Source organism: Neocloeon triangulifer, unplaced genomic scaffold (genome assembly GCF_031216515.1).
Source record: "Neocloeon triangulifer isolate White Clay Creek 2 clone unplaced genomic scaffold, ASM3121651v1 ptg000012l, whole genome shotgun sequence".
Lineage (NCBI taxonomy): Eukaryota > Metazoa > Arthropoda > Insecta > Ephemeroptera > Baetidae > Neocloeon > Neocloeon triangulifer.
Window position 1 is genome coordinate 18529328 of NW_026775554.1, and position 22252 is coordinate 18551579.

Genomic DNA, 22252 nt, shown 5'->3' on the forward strand with positions numbered 1-22252 from the left:
ATTAAAGCTGATTTTATTCCTGTTGCTTCATGGAATTGATTAAAATTGTCAACCTTTGCTTGTTTTATTTTTATAGCAACCGATAAATTTTTTGACACATGAAAACCGGTGTATATTTTTTCCTAAAACTCTTAATTTTAATTCATAAATATTTCTAATCGGGAAGAGACCTATAATCCGATTAAAGCTGATTTTATTCCTGTTGCTTCATGGAATTGATTAAAATTGTCAACTTTCGCTAGTTTTATTTTTATAGCAACCGCTAAAATATATTGACACATGAAAACCGGTGTATACTTTTTCCCAAAACTCTTAATTTTAATTCATAAATATTTTTAATCGGGAAGAGACCTATAATCCAAGGATTAAAGCTGATTTTATTCCTGTTGCTTCATGGAATTGATTAAAATTGTCAACCTTTGCTTGTTTTATTTATATAGCAACCGCTAAAATATATTGACACATGAAAACCGGTGTATACTTTTTCCTAAAACTCTTAATTTTAATTCATAAATATTTCTAATCGGGAAAAGACCTATAATCCAAGGATTAAAGCTGATTTTATTCCTGTTGCTTCTTGGAATTGATTAAAATTTTCAATATTTGCTAGTTTTATTTTTATAGCTAGCGCTAAAATATATTGACTTACGAAAATCGGTGTATATTTTTTCCTAAAACTCCTAATTTTTTTCATAAATATTTCTAATCGGGAAGAGACCTATAATCCAAGGATTAAAGCTGATTTTATTCCTGTTGCTTCATGGAATTGATTAAAATTGTCAACCTTTGCTTGTTTTATTTTTATAGCAACCGCTAAAATATATTGACACATGAAAACCGGTGTATACTTTTTCCTAAAACTCTTAATTTTAATTCATAAATATTTCTAATCGGTAAGAGACCTATAATCCAAGGATTAAAGCTGATTTTATTCCTGTTGCTTCATGGAATTGATTAAAATTGTCAACCTTTGCTTGTTTTATTTTTATAGCAACCGCTAAAATATATTGACACATGAAAACCGGTGTATACTATTTCCTAAAACTCTTAATTTTAATTCATACATATTTCTAATCGGGAAGAGACCTATAATCCAAGGATTAAAGCTGATTTTATTCCTGTTGCTTCATGGAATTGATTAAAATTGTCAACCTTTGCTTGTTTTATTTTTATAGCAACCGCTAAAATATATTGACACATGAAAACCGGTGTATACTATTTCCTAAAACTCTTAATTTTAATTCATATATATTTATAATCGGGAAGAGACCTATAATCCAAGGATTAAAGCTGATTTTATTCCTGTTGCTTCATGGAATTGATTAAAATTGTCAACCTTTGCTTGTTTTATTTTTATAGCAACCGCTTAAATATATTGACACATGAAAACCGGTGTATACTTTTTCCTAAAACTCTTAATTTTAATTCATAAATATTTCTAATCGGGAAAAGACCTATAATCCAAGGATTAAAGCTGATTTTATTCCTGTTGCTTCATGGAATTGATTAAAATTTTCAATATTTGCTAGTTTTATTTTTATAGCTAGCGCTAAAATAAATTGACACATGAAAATCGGTGTATATTTTGTCCTAAAACTCTTTTTTTTTATTCATAAATATTTCTAATCGGGAAGAGACCTATAATCCAAGGATAAAGCTGATTTTATTCCTGTTGCTTCTTGGAATTGATTATAATTTTCAAAATTTGCTAGTTTTATTTTTATAGCTAGCGCTTAAATATATTGACACAGGAAAATCGGTGTATATTTTTTCCTAAAACTCTTATTTTTTCCATAAATATTTCTAATCGGGAAGAGACCTATAATCCAAGGATTAAAGCTGATTTTATTCCTGTTGCTTCATGGAATTGATTAAAATTGTCAACCTTTGCTTGTTTTATTTTTATAGCAACCGCTAAAATATATTGACACATGAAAACCGGTGTATACTATTTCCCAAAACTCTTAATTTTAATTCATATATATTTATAATCGGGAAGAGACCTATAATCCAAGGATTAAAGCTGATTTTATTCCTGTTGCTTCATGGAATTGATTAAAATTGTCAACCTTTGCTTGTTTTATTTTTATTGCAACCGCTAAAATATATTGACACATGAAAACCGGTGTATACTTTTTCCTAAAACTCTTAATTTTAATTCATAAATATTTCTAATCGGGAAGAGACCTATTATCCAAGGATTAAAGCTGATTTTATTCCTGTTGCTTCATGGAATTGATTAAAATTGTCAACCTTTTCTTGTTTTATTTTTATAGCAACGGCTAAAATATATTGACAAATGAAAACCGGTGTATACTTTTTCCTAAAACTCTTAATTTTAATTCATAAATATTTCTAATCGGGAAAAGACCTATAATCCAAGGATTAAAGCTTATTTTATTCCTGTTGCTTCATTGAATTGATTAAAATTTTCAATATTTGCTAGTTTTATTTTTATAGGTAGCGCTTAAATATATTGACACAGGAAAATCGGTGTATATTTTTTCCTAAAACTCTTAATTTTAATTCATAAATATTTCAAATCGGGAAGAGACCTATAATCCAAGGATTAAAGCTGATTTTATTCCTGTTGCTTCTTGTAATTGATTAAAATTTTCAATATTTGCTAGTTTTATTTTTATAGCTAGCGCTAAAATATATTGACACACGAAAATCGGTGTATATTTTTTCCTAAAACTCCTAATTTTTTTCATAAATATTTCAAATCGGGAAGAGACCTATAATCCAAGGATTAAAGCTGATTTTATTCCTGTTGCTTCATGGAATTGATTAAAATTGTCAACCTTCGCTAGTTTTATTTTTATAGCAACCGCTGAAATATATTGACACATGAAAATCGGTGTATATTTTTTCCTAAAAATCTTAATTTTAATTCATAAATATTTCAAATCGGGAAGAGACCTATAATACAAGGATTAAAGCTGATTTTATTCCTGTTGCTTCATGGAATTGATTAAAATTTTCAATATTTGCTAGTTTTATTTTTATAGGTAGCGCTAAAATATATTGACACATGAAAATCGGTGTATATTTTTTCCTAAAACTCTTAATTTTTTTTCATAAATATTTCTAATCGGGAAGGGACCTATAATCCAACGATTAAAACCGATTTTATTCCTGTTGCTTCATGGAATTGATTAAAATTGTCAACCTTCGCTAGTTTTATTTTTATAGCAACCGCTGAAATATATTGACACATGAAAACCGGTGTATACTTTTTCCTAAAACTCTTAATTTTAATTCATAAATTTTTCTAATCGGGAAGAGACCTATAATCCAAGGATTAAAGCTGATTTTATTCCTGTTGCTTCTTGGAATTGATTTGAATTTTTAATATTTGCTAGTTTTATTTTTATAGCTAGCGCTAAAATATATTGACACACGAAAATCGGTGTATATTTTTTCCTAAAACTCCTAATTTTTTTCATAAATATTTCTTATCGGGAAGAGACCTATATTCCAAGGATTAAAGCTGATTTTATTCCTGTTGCTTCATGGAATTGATTAAAATTGTCAACCTTCGCTAGTTTTATTTTTATAGCAACCGCTGAAATATATTGACACATGAAAACCGGTGTATACTTTTTCCTAAAACTCTTAATTTTAATTCATAAATATTTCTAATCGGGAAGAGGCCTATTATCCAAGGATTAAAGCTGATTTTATTCCTGTTGCTTCATGGAATTGATTAAAATTGTCAACCTTCGCTATTTATATTTTTATAGCAACCGCTAAAAAATATTAACACATGAAAACCGGTGTATATTTTTTCCTAAAACTCTTAATTTTAATTCATAAATATTTCTAATCGGGAAGAGACCTATAATCCAAGGATTAAAGCTGATTTTATTCCTGTTGCTTCATGGAATTGATTAAAATTTCTATATTTGCTAGTTTTAATTTTATAGGTAGCGCTAAAATATATTGACACATGAAAATCGGTGTATATTTTTTCCTAAAACTCTTAATTTTTTTTCATAAATATTTCTAATCGGGAAGAGACCTATAATCCAATGATTAAAACTGATTTCATTCCTGTTGCTTCATGGAATTGATTAAAATTGTCAACCTTCGCTAGTTTTATTTTTATAGCAACGGCTAAAATATATTGACACATGAAAACCGGTGTATACTTTTTCCTAAAACTCTTAATTTTAATTCATAAATATTTCTAATCGGGAAGAGACCTATAATCCAAGGATTAATGCTGATCTTATTCCTGTTGCTTCATGGAATTGATTAAAATTGTCAACCTTCGCTAGTTTTATTTTTATAGCAACCGCTAAAATATATTGACACATGAAAACCGGTGTATACTTATTCCTAAAACTCTTAATTTTAATTCATAAATATTTCTAATCGGGAAGAGTCCTAAAATCCCATGATTAAAGCTGATTTTATTCCTGTTGCTTCATGGAATTGATTAAAATTGTCAACCTTCGCTAGTTTTATTTTTATAGCAACCGCTAAAATATATTGTGACACATGAAAATCGGTGTATATTTTTTCCTAAAACTCTTAATTTTTTTCATAAATATTTCTAATCGGGAAGAGACCTATAATCCAAGGATTAATGCTGATTTTATTCCTGTTGCTTCTTGGAATTGATTAAAATTTTCAATCTTTCCTTGTTTTATTTTTATAGCTAGCGCTAAAATATATTGTGACACATGAAAATCGGTGTATATTTTTTCCTAAAACTCTTAATTTTTTTCATAAATATTTCTAATCGGGAAGAGACCTATAAACCAAGGATTAATGCTGATTTTATTCCTGTTGCTTCTTGGAATTGATTAAAATTTTCAATATTTGCTAGTTTTATTTTTATAGCTAGCGCTAAAATAAATTGACACATTAAAATCGGTGCATATTTTTTCCTAAAACTCTTAATTTTTTTCATAAATATTTCTAATCGGGAAGAGACCTATAAACCAAGGATTAATGCTGATTTTATTCCTGTTACTTCTTGGAATTGATTAAAATTTTCAATCTTTCCTTGTTTTATTTTTATAGCTAGCGCTAAAATATATTGACACATGATAATCGGTGTATATTTTTTCCTAAAACTCTTAATTTTTTTTCATAAATATTTCTAATCGGGAAGGGACCTATAATCCAACGATTAAAACCGATTTTATTCCTGTTGCTTCATGGAATTGATTAAAATTGTCAACCTTTGCTTGTTTTATTTTTATAGCAACCGCTAAAATATATTGACACAGGAAAATCGGTGTATATTTTTTCCTAAAACTCTTAATTTTAATTCATAAATATTTCAAATCGGGAAGAGACCTATAATACAAGGATTAAAGCTGATTTTATTCCTGTTGCTTCATGGAATTGATTAAAATTTTCAATATTTGCTAGTTTCATTTTTATAGGTAGCGCTAAAATATATTGACACATGAAAATCGGTGTATATTTTTTCCTAAAACTCTTAATTTTTTTTCATAAATATTTCTAATCGGGAAGGGACCTATAATCCAACGATTAAAACCGATTTTATTCCTGTTGCTTCATGGAATTGATTAAAATTGTCAACCTTCGCTAGTTTTATTTTTATAGCAACGGCTAAAATATATTGACACATGAAAACCGGTGTATACTTTTTCCTAAAACTCTTAATTTTAATTCATAAATATTTCTAATCGGGAAGAGACCTATAATCCAAGGATTAATGCTGATCTTATCCCTGTTGCTTCATGGAATTGATTAAAATTGTCAACCTTCGCTAGTTTTATTTTTATAGCAACCGCTAAAATATATTGACACATGAAAACCGGTGTATACTTATTCCTAAAACTCTTAATTTTAATTCATAAATATTTCTAATCGGGAAGAGTCCTATAATCCAATGATTAAAGCTGATTTTATTCCTGTTGCTTCATGGAATTGATTAAAATTGTCAACCTTCGCTAGTTTTATTTTTATAGCAACCGCTAAAATATATTGTGACACATGAAAATCGGTGTATATTTTTTCCTAAAACTCTTAATTTTTTTCATAAATATTTCTAATCGGGAAGAGACCTATAAACCAAGGATTAATGCTGATTTTATTCCTGTTGCTTCTTGGAATTGATTAAAATTTTCAATATTTGCTAGTTTTATTTTTATAGCTAGCGCTAAAATAAATTGACACATTAAAATCGGTCCATATTTTTTCCTAAAACCCTTAATTTTTTTCATAAATATTTCTAATCGGGAAGAGACCTATAATCCAAGGATTAAAGCTGATTTTATTCCTGTTGCTTCTTGGAATTGATTAAAATTTTCAATATTTGCTAGTTTTATTTTTATAGCAAGCGCTAAAATATATTGACACATGAAAATCGGTGTATATTTTTTCCTAAAACTCTTAATTTTTTTCATAAATATTTCTAATCGGGAAGAGACCTATAATCCAAGGATTAATCCTGATTTTATTCCTGTTACTTCTTGGAATTGATTAAAATTTTCAATATTTGCTAGTTTTTTTTTTATAGCTAGCGCTAAAATATATTGACACATGAAGATCGGTGTATATTTTTTCCTAAAACTCTTAATTTTCTTCATAAATATTTCTAATCGGGAAGAGACCTATAATCCAAGGATTAAAGATGATTTTATTCCTGTTGCTTCTTGAAATTGATTAAAATTTTCAAAATTTGCTAGTTTTATTTTAATAGCTAGCGCTAAAATATATTGACACATGAAAATCGGTGTATATTTTTTCCTAAAACTCTTATTTTTTTTCATAAATATTTCTGATCGGGTAGTGACCTATAATCCAAGGATTAAAGCTGATTTTATTCCTGTTGCTTCTTGGAATTGATTAAAATGTTCAATATTTGCTAGTTTTATTTTTATAGCTAGCGCTAAAATAAATTGACACATGAAAATCGGTGTATATTTTATCCTAAAACTCTTAATTTTTTTCATAAATATTTCTAATCGGGAAGAAACCTAAAATCCAAGGATTAAACCTGATTATATTCCTGGTGCTTCATGGAATTGATTTAAATTTTCAAGCTTTGCTAGATTTATTTTTATAGCTAGCGCTAAAATATATTGACATATAAAAATCGGTGTGGCATTATTTTTTTTAATGGGACCCACTTTTGGCATGGGGTCGGCGGATCTTGTTGAAAATTGGTAGTTTGGTTGCCCTTAGGGTGTAGACAAATAGTTTAGAAGGATTTTTGAAAATTCTCAAAATTGCCTATTTTACAGGGGCTCAAAGTTGGGTATTTTTAAAAAAGGTGTTTTCGAAAATCAAAAATATCTCAGCTCCTGCTGCAGATAGCGCATGTGTGTATATAAACAAAGTTGTAGGAAATTAGACGCCCTACAACTTTGCCATAGTAACCAAGGTCATAGGTCAAAGTTCAGGGTCAACTTTTTAAGCTTGAATTTTTTGATGCGCCACCAAAGTACCTAGTACATAAAATTTTTGATTCCATTATAGCCAAAAGTTGCTCTAGTTGGTAGTCAACAACATATTAAAAATTGGCGAGACTGTTTTTTTCCGTTTTCGAGATATTTTAGGTCAAAAGCAGAAAAACGTGGTTTTCTGAGCATTTTCCTACACAAATCAACATTTAACCGCCCGTAACTTTTTTCCTGCTAAAGTTACGCAAAAATGTATAATGACAAAAAATGATTGCCTTGACCTGTTCTTTCAAACCATGTATCGCACATAGTGACCAGGTCACAAAAGGTCATTGACCTCGGTGACCTGGGACCTTTCCAAAAATATTTGCTGGAAATGTTTCACCTCAATGAAAAGAAACATTAGAGTATCTGAAATTCAGGTTTTCACTTGCAAGGTCACAGGTCACCGAGGTCAATGACCTTTTTTGACCTGGTCACTATGTGCGATACATTATTTGAAAGAACAGGTCAAGGCAATCATTTTTTGTCATTATACATTTTTGCGTAACTTTAGCAGGAAAAAAGTTACGGGCGGTTAAATGTTGATTTGTGTAGGAAAATGCTCGGAAAACCACGTTTTTCTGCTTTTGACCTAAAATATCTCGAAAACGGAAAAAAACAGTCTCGCCAAATTTTAATATGTTGTTGACTACCAACTAGAGCAACTTTTGGCTATAATGGAATCAAAAATTTTTATGTACTAGGTACTTTGGTGGCGCATCAAAAAATTCAAGCTTAAAAAGTTGACCCTGAACTTTGACCTATGACCTTGGTTACTATAGCAAAGTTGTAGGGCGTCTAATTTCCTACAACTTTGTTTATATACACACATGCGCTATCTGCAGCAGGAGCTGAGATATTTTTGATTTTTGAAAACACCTTTTTTAAAAATACCCAACTTTGAGCCCCTGTAAAATAGGCAATTTTGAGAATTTTCAAAAATCCTTCTAAACTATTTGTCTACACTCTAAGGGCAACCAAACTACCAATTTTCAACAAGATCCGCCGACCCCATGCCAAAAGTGGGTCCCATTAAAAAAAATAATGCCGTGTATATTTTGTCTTAAAACTCTTAATTTTTTTCATAAATATTTCTAATCGGGAAGAGACCTATAATCCAAGGATAAAAGCTGATTTTGTTCCTGTTGCTTCTTGGAATTGATTAAAATTTTCAATCTTTGCTAGTTTTTTTTTATAGCTACTGCTTATATATATTGACACATGAAAATCGGCGTATATTGTTAACTAAAACTCTTAATTTTGATTCAATAATATTTCTTATTTAGAAGAGACCTATTATCCAAGGATTAAAGCTGATTTTATTCCTGTTGCTTCATGGAATTGATTAAAATTTTCAACCTTTGCTAGATTTATTTTTATAGCTAGCGCTAAAATATATTGACACATGAAAATCGGTGTATATTTTTTCCTAAAACTCTTAATTTTTTTCATAAATATTTCTAATCGGGAAGAGACCTATAATCCAAGGAATAAAGATGATTTTATTCCTGTTGCTTCTTGAAATTGATTAAAATTTTCAATATTTGCTAGTTTTATTTTAATAGCTAGCGCTAAAATATATTGACACATGAAAATCGGTGTATATTTTTTCCTAAAACTCTTAATTTTTTTCATAAATATTTCTAATCGGGAAGAGACCTATAATCCAAGGATTAAAGCTGATTTTATTCCTTTTGCTTCTTGGAATTGATTAAAATTTTCAATATTTGCTAGTTTTATTTTTATAGCTAGCGCTAAAATATATTGACACATGAAAATCGGTGTATATTTTTTCCTAAAACTCTTAATTTTCTTCATTAATATTTCTAATCGGGAAGAGACCTATAATCCAAGGATTAAAGCTGATTTTATTCCTGTTGCTTCATGGAATTGATTAAAATTTTCAATATTTGCTAATTTTATTTTTATAGGTAGCGCTAAAATATATTGACACATGAAAATCGGTGTATATTTTTTCCTAAAACTCTTAATTTTTTTTCATAAATATTTCTAATCGGGAAGAGACCTATAATCCAAGGATTAAAGCTGATTTTATTCCTGTTACTTCATGGAATTGATTAAAATTTTCAATCTTTCCTTATTTTATTTTTATAGCTAGCGCTAAAATATATTGACACATGAAAATCGGTGTATATTTTTTCCTAAAACTCTTAATTTTCTTCATAAATATTTCTATTCGGGAAGAGACCTAAAATCCAATGATTAAAGCTGATTTTATTCCTGGTGCTTCATGGAATTGATTAAAATTTTCAAGCTTTGCTAGATTTATTTTTATAGCTAGCGCTAAAATATATTGACACATAAAAATCGGTGTATATTTTGTTTTAAAACACTTAATTTTTTTTCAATAATATTTCTAATCGGGAAGAGACCTATAGCCCAATGATTAATGCTGATTTTATTCCTGTTGCTTCATGGAATTGTTAAAAATTGTCAAACTTTGCTAGTTTTATTTTTATAGCTAGCGCTAAAATATATTGACACATGAAAATCGGCGTATATTATTACCTGAAACTCTTTATTTTTATTCATAAATATTTCTAATCGGGAAGAGACCTATAAACCAAGTATTAAAGCTGATTTTATTCCTGTTGCTTCTTGGAATTGATTAAAATTGTCAAACTTTGCTAGTTTTATTTTTATAGCTAGCGCTTAAATATTTTGACACATGAAAATCAGCGTATATTATTACCTGAAACTCTTAATTTTAATTCAAAAATATTTCAAATCGGGAAGAGACCTATAATCCATGGATTAAAGCTGATTTTATTCCTGTTGCTTCTTGGAATTGATTAAAATATTCAATATTTGCTAGTTTTATTTTTATAGTTAGTGCTAAAAAATATTGACACATGAAAATCGGTGTATATTTTTTCCTAAAACTCTTAATTTTTTTCATAAATATTTCTAATCGGGAAGAGACCTATAATCCAAGGATTAAACCTGATTTTATTCCTTTTACTTCTTGGAATTGATTAAAATTTTCAATCTTTCCTAGTTTTATTTTTATAGCTAGCGCTAAAATATATTGACACATGAAAATCGGTGTATATTTTTTCCTAAAACTCTTAATTTTTTTCATAAATATTTCTATTCGGGAAGAGACCTATAATCCAATGATTAAAGCTGATTTTATTCCTGGTGCTTCATGGAATTGATTAAAATTTTCAAGCTTTGCTAGATTTATTTTTATAGCTAGCGCTAAAATATATTGACACATATAAATCGGTGTTTATTTTGTCTTAAAACTCTTAATTTTTTTTCAATAATATTTCTAATCGGGAAGAGACTCATAGCCCAATGATTAATGCTGATTTTATTCCTGTTGCTTCTTGGAATTGATTAAAATTTTCAAAATTTGCTAGTTTTATTTTTATAGCTAGCGCTAAAATATATTGACACATGAAAATCGGTGTATATTTTTTCCTAAAACTCTTAATTTTAATTCAAAAATATTTCAAATCGGGAAGAGACCTATAATCCATGGATTAAAGCTGATTTTATTCCTGTTGCTTCTTGGAATTGATTAAAATTTTCAATATTTGCTAGTTTTATTTTTATAGCTAGTGCTAAAATATATTGACACATGAAAATCGGTGTATATTTTTTCCTAAAACTCTTATTTTTTTTTCATAAATATTTCTAATCGGGAAGAGACCTATAATCCAAGGATTAAACCTGATTTTATTCCTGTTACTTCTTGGAATTGATTAAAATTTTCAATCTTTCCTAGTTTTATTTTTATAGCAAACGCTAAAATATATTGACACATGAAAATCGGCGTATATTATTACCTAAAACTCTTAATTTTAATTCATAAATATTTCTAATGGGGATGAGACCTTTAACCCAAGAATTAAAGATGATTTTATTCCTGTTGTTAAATGGAACTGATTAAAATTTTCAATCATTGCTAGGTTTATTTTTATAGCTAGCGCTAAAATATATTGACACATGAAAATCGGTGTATATTTTTTCCTAAAACTCTTATTTTTTTTTTCAAAAATAATTCTAATCGGTAAGAGACCTATAGCCCAATGATTAAAGCCGATTTTATTCCTGTTGCTTCATGGAATTGATTAAAATTTCAAGCTTTGCTAGATTTATTTTTATAGCAACCGCTAAAATATATTGACACATGAAAAATGGCGTATATTGTTAACTAAAACTCTTGATTTTTATTCATAAATATTTCTAATCGGGAAGAGCCCTATTACCCAAGGATTAAAGCTGATTTTATTCCGGTTGCTTCGTGGAATTGTTTAAAACTTTCAAACTTTCCTAGTTTTATTTTTATAGCAAGCGCTAAAATATTTTGACACTAGAATATCTTTGAATATTTTTACCTGAAACTAGTAAAGTCCAATTCTTTCTGTTCTCACATACCCCGCCCCAAGTTGAAGATATCAATATGAGATTTACACCACTTGATCATCTTAGTTCCAAGGCAAGTTTCTTAAATTTTTATCAAAAAATTTTCAAAATTGCTTTTTTTATGAGACATTTTGCAAAAATCAAAAAACGCAATTATCTCGGCTTCTAGTGGTCGTAACACAATTTTCCGGGTATGGTAGAGCTCGTCTCAGCAAGTTCTACAGTTATTCTTTTAAAAGCAAAATTGTAGGTCAAAGGTGAAGGTCAATTTTTTGAACGTAAATTTTCAAACTCAAAATTGAAAACCAGCCGACCATTTTAAATTAATTTTGAGATAGCCAAACGATTCCTCGTGAAATTTTACGTAATATATGTCAAAACTGTGATGAGGTTGTTTTTTGTTAAATTTAAAAATAAATAGGAATATTAAAAAACATGGTTTTTTGCAACTCCGAAGGCAGGGTCAACATTATAATCGCATTTAACTTCGTCCCTGATGATTGTAGGTAAAAATTGAAAATGCCCAAAGTTGATCCCCACGTCAAGACCAATCGAATGATGTATAGGTCAATGACCTTTGGTGACCTTCAGGTCAAAGGTCACCCAGGTTGGCGACCTGAGGTCACCTGACCTAGATGTTTAATATGTTTTTGAAAAGGTCTTGTTAAGAAGATAATTTTGGTTACCATATTTTCGTCTGTACTTTGACTACAAACCAAATGATTGTACTTTTGTTTAATTAAATGCACAATTTTATGAGAAGTGTATTTGAAAAGTACAATTATTCGGCTTGTAGTCGATGAACAGACCAAAAATTGGTGACTAAAATTATCTTCTCAACAAGACCTTTTCAATGACATATCATACATCTAGGTCAGGTGACCTCAGGTCGCCGACCTGGGTGACCTTTGACCCGAAGGTCACCAAAGGTCATTGTCATATACATCATTCGATTGTTCTTGACGTGGGGATCAACTTTGGTCCTTATTACTTTTTACCTAAAATCATCAGGGACGAATTTAAATGCGATTATAATGTTGACCCTGCCTTCAGAGTTGCAAAAAACCATGTTTTTTAATATTCTTATTTATTTTTAAATTTAACAAAAAATAACCTCATCGCAGTTTTGACTTATATTACGTAAAATTTCACGAGGAATCGTTTGGCTATCTCAAAATTAATTTAAAATGGTCGGCTGGTTTTCAAATTTGAGTTTTAAAATTTGAAGGTCATTGACCTATACATCATTCGATTGGTCTTGACGTGGGGATCAACTTTGGGCATTATCAATTTTTACCTAAAATCATCAGGGACGAAGTTAAATGCGATTATAATATTGACCCTGCCTTCGGAGTTGCAAAAAATCATGTTTTTTAATATTCTTATTTATTTTTAAATTTAACAAAAAATAACCTCATCGCAGTTTTGACATATATTACGTAAAATTTCACGAGGAATCGTTTGGCTATCTCAAAATTAATTTAAAATGGTCGGCTGGTTTTCAATTTTGAGTTTGAAAATTTACGTTCACAAAAATTGACCTTGACCTTTGACCTACAATTTTGCTTTTAATAGAATAACTGTAGAACTTGCTGAGACGAGCTCAACCATACCCGGAAAATTGTGTTACGACCACTAGAAGCCGAGATAATTGCGTTTTTTGATTTTTTCAAAATGTCCCATAAAACCCGCAATTTTGAAAATTTTTTGATAAAAATTTAGGAAACTTGCCTTGGAACTAAGATGATCAAGTGGTGAAAATCTCATATTGATATCTTCAACTTGGGGCGGGGTATATGAGAACAGAAAGAATTGGACTAAATTTATATTCCTATTTGGGGACAGACCTATAAAAAATCCGGCGTATGGGCGCATGGGATGTCACTCTACTGACTCTACCCCTAGAGGTTGTTTTAAATTTCTTTGCCTAAATTTTGTTTTTATCAAGGCGCTCAATTATTTTTACGACCTGAGGCAAAACAAGTCAGGGTCAATGAAATGTTTATCAATCAAATTATAATTTTCTAGATGCATCTAGAAAGTTCTCAATGTAAATCAAATTGGTGGGTGGGCTTCAAATGACCCTCCCAGGGCTGCAACCCGCACTATAAAAAGCGCTCCGTCCGCTGGCCCAAGCAGAAAGGCTGACAGACCTCAGAGAAATCAGAGGACACCTGGACCTCCTGGACACCCATTGCAGTTTTAGACGCCCGTCTGATCCCTTCGCACCCGTCCGAGCCGTCCCATGGCTCCGACCGCTGTCCTGTCCCGACGCTGTCTCGTCCGAGAACAGCCGGAAGGCCGACCGCGTCCCGAGCCCCTCGAGCGACACACCTGTGTCCCTCGTACTGTCCAGGGTGCGGCTGAGCCGTCCGAAGCCGTTCAGAGCAGCTTTGCCAGCTCCTTATTCCTGTCCGAGGAATCGGGAGCCGACGTGGCACGCCGCCAGCGAGCGTTTGGACGAAGGCGTACGAATATCAGCCGCCAAAGACCAGCACGCCGTGGGCCCCGGCCGCGCCGAGAGCCGCCGCCGACCTGCAGGGAGCCGCCGGGTTCCCAGCAAGTGTTCACGGAGCCTGTGTTAGAATGTATGGACATTAGAAGGTTTGCAAGAAAGTATTGCAAAACATAATGTGACCAAAAAGATTTGTCTTTAGAAATTCAACCAATCAGCAGAAACAACTGATACGAGGATGACTCCAGACAGATGTGGACAGCTTTGTGCCATTGCAATTGCAAATGAGCTGTATGATGGGATGGATATATCCATATGGCATTATTTCCTGTGCTGCCAGTGGTTTACCTCGTTCTATATTTGCCAAACTTGGCTCGATTGTGAGCATATATATGGTAAAAATCAGATCAAATGAAAAACTAACGGAATATTTTTTAGGATATTTGGATTTCTGGGGCCTCGTCGGCTGCAGAAACTGAGAGACTCCAAAGAGACTGTTCCCAGTCCTAACAAGAATAGCACTTTTTCATAAGAAATTCTCATTTCATAATATTTTAATCAATCGCCATTATAATTTTAAGTATCTTGATATTAAGACAAGCAATGAGCCTTTATAGTTAATATTAATTAATTAATAATTTTAATTGGTTTTAAAATATTTGTTCTAAATTTAAAAACTAATAAAATATTTGGTTTCAAATATCGTTGTAGTTTTATTTGTGTTGTATTTGGTACAAAAATATTAAATTATAAACTTTTCCATTTTTTAATTATTTATGGTACTAAATTAGCCCTGCATAAATTAACTAGCTCAAATTTTCTTGTAACATAACTACATGCCAAGTTTTGTAAGAATTTCTTATTGAGAACAGGAGGCAAGGCTTGCGATTTTAAATATCATTGGTGCATTGCATTGCTTTCCTTTAACTAAAAAATTGACGTCAAAGATAAAAAAGGACTGTTCTTATACTTCAGATTAGAAGCTGCCAAGAATTGATTAATTGTCGTCTTCAGTTTCGTCATTGTCCTGTGCACGTCCATTGGTGCGGCTCCTCTTCTCGCCAACTTCCATTTGCTTCTTCAGGATGAACTTTGCCATTGTCCACTTGGTAGTGTCCATGCGCAATGGCTGTTGAACGCAGAGCACTCTGCACGTGTTCACATACACAAGGTTTGCCAAGAGCTGTGGAGAATAAATGATCAGTTAGAAGTAAAAATCATCTCTTACAATTCTTTTACCTTTGGAGAGACCAAAAAGTATTGGCAACTGTCTTCATTTCCAGACATTTTCATCATCAACTCCATGATTCGACGCTCGTTAGTTGCATCCATGCCCTTAAATATAACATAATTAAATTTTTTTTAGATGTCTCTTCAATATTGTGTACCTGGTTGATTTCATCAAGGCAGCGAAAAGGCACCTCTGTCAACTCCTGAAGGGCCAGCAAGTAAATGGCCGTTGAGACTGACCTTTCGCCTCCACTCTGTGTCCCTCCCAACTCCTGAAGGCTCTCACCGGCTCGGAAACTGACTTGGATGCTCAAACCATAATTCTCGTAGTCATCTTGTGTCTTAAAAGAAAAAAAATAATTGAAGGAAAAAATTATTTCAAATAAATCGTGTACTTGAGAGTAATGTAATACTAAAACACATACCTCTGCATTTCCTTTGAGCAGTTTGACTGTTCCTTCACAGCCCATGTAGTTGAACAGCCTTTCAAACTTAACACTGATTCGATCAGCCAATTCTTCAAGGGCAGGCAGCCATGTTTCTTTCAGCCGATCCATCTGGGTCTTTCGACCAGTAACTTGCTCCCTGATAAACGCCAACTGTCTCTCCATCTCGGATACCTTGGCTTTCTGCCTCTCCAGGAGCTCGGCAATCTTTGAGTTAGAGTGGAATGATAAAAATTAGTCGATGAATCAAAAATTAATTTAGCATTAATTTTACATTCTCATCAGCAGCACTGTCCATAAACTCCAGGCGGCTCTCAAGGTCAGTCTTCATATCATCAAGCTCTAGAAGAGTGGCAGGAAGCTTGGCAAAAATTTCCTGCATCTTCTTGAACTTGGGATCTTTTGGAGTGCAACCGATGGTCTTCTCGGCAACAGCTTTCAGCCTTGCAGCTTCAGATTTCAGTCTGTTCCAGGCCTCTACTACATTTTGGTAAGTCCTCTGGAGCAAAAAAGAATATGAGTTGGGTAATTAGAGATGAAGAAACATGTAATTACCAAGAAGTCTTTGTGAGTGCGCTTCTTTTCATCCAGCTTGTTTTGCTTGTTTAGGTGCTTTTTGGAAACAGCTCTCACTTCCATATTAGCAAAGCCACTTTCAACATCATATGAATAGCACTTCTTCAAGTGCTTCTTAAAGTCATCAAGTTTTACCACAGCATCTCTGAGCAGTCTCTAAAATTTGCAATATTTTATTAACATTTATTCATAATTTTTAGCTCATCTCACTTGATTTGCTATCAAAATCTTCTCCTTTTGTTTGTCAAAATCTCCTTGATTCTGCTTTTTGGTTTCCAAGCTGGATTCATTTCTTCTGATTTGGCTTTGAAGCTCATTCATTTGAGATTCCCTATTTCTCAATTCCTTCATCTTATTTCTCAAGGCATCTTGTTTTCTTTGCAATGGGTCAACCTCAGCATTCATTTCCTGCATTTCTCGCTGCAGAGCGTCTCTCTCCTCCACCTTTTTATCCTTCCTTAATTTTTAAATTAATAAGATAAAAATGGCTTTAAAATTTTAATTAATCTTACATAGCCTTTAGTTGAGCAACAGCATTTAGATCGATGGTGATGTCGAAAGGATTTTTCTTGTTTGTGATAGGAATGGTCCTAGAGGATTTCTCGTTTGTGTATTTAGAAGTGGAGATTCTGTACATAGTATCACCTGTTTTAAATATCTCGTTTAAGTTAAACCACCATTTGAGTTAAAAATATTCATACCAATGAAGAACTGGTTGAAAGTTTGAGAAGCATCTTGGCGATTCACTTGGCCATCTTTGAATGCAACTGGAATTTGATGCAGTCTGTAAGTCTTGCAAAGGTAGTTGTAGATTTCAGTAGGGCATGCAATGAGGTTGGATAGGTAGTCATCAAATCCCATTTTCCTGTAAGATTTCAAAATTCAAATATATAAAAACTGCATTTCCAATGAATAAAAATAAAGAATTCACCTCAATGCTTCCATTCCAATGGGCTGGTTTAAATCAATCACCTCTGGTCCCTGAGTGAGCATGTTAAGGCCATTACCAAACTTCTGCTTCAGGTGCATAAAGAGGAAGTTGAAATCTTCACTCTTCTCACACAAGAATGCAATCTTGTCCCTCCTACTGATGACAATGTTCAGATACCTACTGGCTCGTGGGTCTGTGGTGTTGATCTGCAAGCAAATTTATAAACTATTGCAAATATAATGAGAACAATATCTTACCTCAAGAACAATGGAGGAATAAACTTTGCCAGCAAACTGATGATTTTTCCTTAGATCATTATTTAGGTAGACGGTAGCATTGTAAGACAGCCTGTGCAGGCCGCTGAGCTCGGCCAGTCTCCTTTCAGCCAGATTTGACTGCTCTTTGATTTCATACTCAAAGTCTGCATATAAAAATAGGTAGTTAGTTTGTTCCAATATTTCTTAATTAAAATATTTACCCCTGATTTCCTGGATAAAGTCATTCAGCAAGCGTCGCTTTCCACTCTCTTTTTGGCGAATGGATTCAATGTCTTTAACGACCTCCCTAGCTTGTTGGTTTAGATCCTGCAGTCCTTGCTTGATAGCATCAAGATCTGAAAATTACACATTAAGTCACAAAAATCTCAAATAAAACGTAATCAGATACCTGTGGTGGACTCAAGTTCTTGCAGGCGCTCCTTGTTGCTTATGATCTTTTGCTCCAGCAAAGATAGGTCATTTTTGAACTTTTCCTTCTGCTTCTTCTCGTCAATATCACGCAATTCCGCTACATTATTCTGAATCTCCCTATAATGCTTGTCTTCTTCCTCAATGAACTTTTTCATCCCTCCAACTGGACCAGCAGTCTAAAAATAGTGATAAGAGTATAGAGTAAATTTCAAAGATCTTCAATCCTCGCAGCTACCTTTTTCTTTGCCTCTGCTCTTAAAAGTTTCAAGCGTTCAGTCAACTGTTGAACAGATTTTTCCAAAGGTTTCAATTCCTTCTCGTTGAGCCTTTGTTGAACTTGCAACCTAAAAGAAAAAGGCATAATTCAGTTTTACAAACAAAAATAGGCTTACTGGTCCAGACAGGCTCTCTTCTGCCTTGTCAATCCTTCTTCATATGAGTCTTTTAGGTCTTGACCATCTTGCAAGCTGCTATTAGACGAGGTACTGTTTGTTGACCCATTTTGGGAGGAAGAGTTGTTGGTCGAGGTGTCATCACTTTCGAATGAGGAATTTGTGTCCTTCTCAGTATCATCATCATCAGGGTCAAAATTTGATCTTGCATTTTCTTCCTCAGTTTCCTTTTTTGATGGTAAAAAGATATGCGCATGATTAATGAACAAGCAATAAAAATTCAAATGCCTCATTAGTCATTTACCTCCAAAATTGCCTTGTAGTGAATTAAAAACTCCGGATAAACCTGGTCCTTGTGGTAGACGACGTACTCCGGGTACCGAAGAAAATTTTTTAAAGGTGTTCCATACAGAGAGTCAAATCCTTCTGGTGGGGCATGTGGAGACGCTTTAGTTGCCGCAAACATTTTACCCAATGTAACTCGTCCTAAAATTAACGAACGGATGCACTCTTGACACATCCTTTCATTATGTTTTTCGCAAGGCTCCAGCCCATTCAGGGAATACTGGTTTGATTTGGAACTGATGTTCGCGAAATAGATTCCTGTAAAAAATAACTTTGGTAAAAATTATTTCATCAAAAGCAAGTAATTTGCGCACCTTTGCCAAACATGCCTGGTTTCTTTCCAACTAAGAATCCATTCTTCACAATATTCAATGCATTTTCATTACTTGTTCCGTGGAATAGATATTTTTCGTTTACGTCAATGGTCTCAATCAAGTGCGAGATAAGGATTTCCTCTCGTCTCTCGACATACCGGTCCCAAAGGATTTTGTTGTGAATTTTTAGGATCTAAAAAAATAATCAGTTTTTTTAAGCATTATATGGATAAAAAATTGGCTTTCTCCACACCTTCTCGATGCTGTAGTGCGAAATCTTGTCTTGATGGACGTGCTCCCTAATAGTATTATTCATAGCCTCTTGAATACTAAGGAAGTCTGGATCATCCTTATCAAGGGTTTCAGTTACGAAAATATTTTCTTGAGACTGCTCTTTTTCTCGTTCTCGCCGGTCATACGGAGTTGGCTTCTTGTTGAAAGAAGAGCACAAAGAAGCCTTTTCGTCTACATTTTGATCATCCTTGGCGGGCTGCGCACATCGCCGCCGTTTGATGGGTAGATCAAGACCAGATTCAACATCGTCCTCATCAACGCTGTCATACGCGTCTGCCATGTTCTTAAAAAGCCATCCATAAAAATTAAACATTAATTATTTCGGTAATGGTGGCAAAAAGTTTTGTAATAATTTAAAAAATCTCAATTCTTTAGGAAATTAATTTGCAAATAAAAAAAAAATGGAGACTGCCAGAGGGCGGCCAGGAAGCTTTGACACGAGGGGCAATGGGTCGATCGACACATCTCAAAAACAAAGACACAAGACCCTCTCTTAATTATTGAAGAATATCAAAATCGTAGCGATAACAATGTGTCAATTTGCAAATGAACGGCGCGCGGTGGTCGCCTGAGGAAAAGGTGACTCTTGGCAAAAAGGAGACTAGAGATTCCTTACCTTAACTGATACTTTGAGATCTTTGATGACGGACCAGCAGACCGCGAACTCGATGTCCGAAAGTGTCCCACAACCGTTTCGAGCAGTCGGCAGTTTTGTCAACACAGCAGCGCAGAGACGTATGAGACAGACGTTAAGACACTAGAGAGAGAGCATGGCACGGCAGTGTTGATGGCAGTCGTCGCTGCAGCCGGGTGAACGGGAGGGGCGAATTCACGAATTGGAATCGGGAGAAACGTACAGTGTGCAGCTCCAAACAAGTCACAACCGGCCCCAGCATAACATATTCGCCGGTGTTCCTTTCAAAGGGAATAAAAATTTGGTTGGTCACTAAGCAAAGGGAATAATTAAATGCTAAAAATCAAACTTTACAGGAGATGAAAAAAGCGTATCAGCAGATTGAAAAATGAAAATTTTTCACTTCTCTCAAGTGCAGCCCAATCCCATACTCTTCCCATCACTTTAAAAACTTTTTTTATCAGCTCTGCGCTACAATTGAAGACCCCACGCCCCATTTTTAAGAGAAATTGTGGGTCTGCGATTTAGATAGTCATGACCCAGACCGCGTTAGGTTGTCAAAGAACAATGAAAAATTAAGGAAAATGAATCAAATTTTAGAAAAGAAAAGTTTAAGAGTTGCTTGACACGAACCTTTTTTTATCAAAATTATTTAATTTTCCTCGGACACTTGAGATATAGAAGGGTTTGGTAGGAGTAATGCCATTTTAAGAGTGATTTTTTTAGAAACAAAAACCTTGAACCTCATAAGAAAGTTGTAGCCAAAGACATGTTCTTTCTATTTGTAATAGTACACATTATTGTAAAAAAAATTTAATTAGAGAAAAAATTAAAAAAAACCTTTAAATTTAATGTTTTGGACAAGAAAAAAATTTTAAGATTTTTTCTGACATTGCCAATCAGTTCAGCATGTCTTAATTATTCTGTGACGAAATTTTCGTATAAATTTTCTTAGCAGTTAAAAGTTATAGCAAAATGTTCAAATGCACCTTTTTCATCACAAAACTTGGACACGACCTTTTTTAAGGTTTTTGCTTTAACTTTTTAAAAGATACGAAATTATCAGCAAAAATTTAATAATAGACTAATGCAGACATGCTAAATTGATTGGCAATATCAATTTTACTTGAAATCCACCTCAAGTGTTAGCATTCTAGCTGCATTCAATAAAAATAATGTTTTAGAATGTGGTTCCGTTTTTATTCCCTATGCCTTATATGGTGACCAACCATGATTATGTAATAATTTAATTTTCAATTAATTATCTAGATGGCATCCTGTGGCCAAAAATAGTTTATTTTCACTGAGGCCATGCAGATGGGGTTAATAATGCTTAATATGGAAAAAAGTTGATTTTGGTCAGATATGTATTTATTCCCTTTGCCTATAGACCAACCAAATTTTTATTCCCTTTGAAAGGACCATCGGCGATATACGTCAAAATAAGGGCGCCTTATGTATGAGCGCAGAGAAAAAGTGGATAATTATTATGCTAATAAAAATTTAAAAACGATAAATTTGATAAATTTTATGGAACACACGCATTATTATCTTTCCTGGACGTAGGATATAAACGGCAAGTCAAAACATAAATTCGATCACTCATTTGTTGGTCTTGGTCATGATCATGTACGTCAGTGAGGTGAAATAAAATCTGGTGCTACAGGAATATGGAAATATATATATGTGTTTTTAAATAATTTCTCTGGACCAATTTTGGCGACGTTAATTTTTTTTTTTTGTAGACTCCAAGCATGAGTTGGAACATATAATAATTCCAGATTTTCAAGAGTATACTTTTTAAAGCTAAATTTTTTAACTCTTTTTAAGTTTTTTTTTTAAATTTTTTTAAACGTGGCCTGTCTTGTCTCCATAATGGTCAAGAATTGATTTGTTCAAATTTCAGATGTGCAAGATTTTTTAGGCCAAAACAAGGCTGCCATGGTTGTATATTTACGATATATAACTTAGATTTTGTTTTTCTGGTTTTCTCAAATAGAATTAAGTGCAAGGTCTTAATTTTTTCTTTCATTAATTTCTCATTTATTTTTTGTTGCTTTATTTTTCAATTTTCATCTAACTTAATTGGAATTTAAATCTTTTGATATTTATAGTTTG

The 22252-nt window shown here is 32.6% G+C and overlaps 1 protein-coding gene and 1 long non-coding RNA gene across 2 annotated transcripts; one reads left to right on the forward strand and one right to left on the reverse strand.

Moving 5' to 3' along the window:
- Positions 1-13375: 13375 nt before the first annotated feature.
- Positions 13376-14886, forward strand: LOC132197684 (uncharacterized). Its single transcript, XR_009441892.1, has 3 exons — positions 13376-14432; positions 14486-14663; positions 14722-14886. It is a non-coding gene; the product is annotated as an uncharacterized LOC132197684 (long non-coding RNA).
- Positions 14887-14977: 91 nt separating this feature from the next.
- Positions 14978-22122, reverse strand: LOC132196688 (structural maintenance of chromosomes protein 5-like). Its single transcript, XM_059619499.1, has 19 exons — positions 20117-22122; positions 19460-19783; positions 19207-19399; positions 18852-19150; positions 18548-18774; positions 18391-18499; positions 18133-18331; positions 17945-18079; positions 17724-17887; positions 17467-17672; positions 17237-17400; positions 17048-17180; positions 16746-16992; positions 16515-16691; positions 16234-16458; positions 15939-16166; positions 15672-15854; positions 15523-15618; positions 14978-15466 (listed from the first exon to the last, which is right to left on the reverse strand). The coding sequence occupies exons 2-19, from the start codon at positions 19778-19780 to the stop codon at positions 15281-15283; spliced, it is 3492 nt and encodes a 1163-aa protein (XP_059475482.1). The 5' UTR covers positions 19781-19783; positions 20117-22122; the 3' UTR covers positions 14978-15280.
- Between the last annotated feature and the right edge of the window lie 130 nt (positions 22123-22252).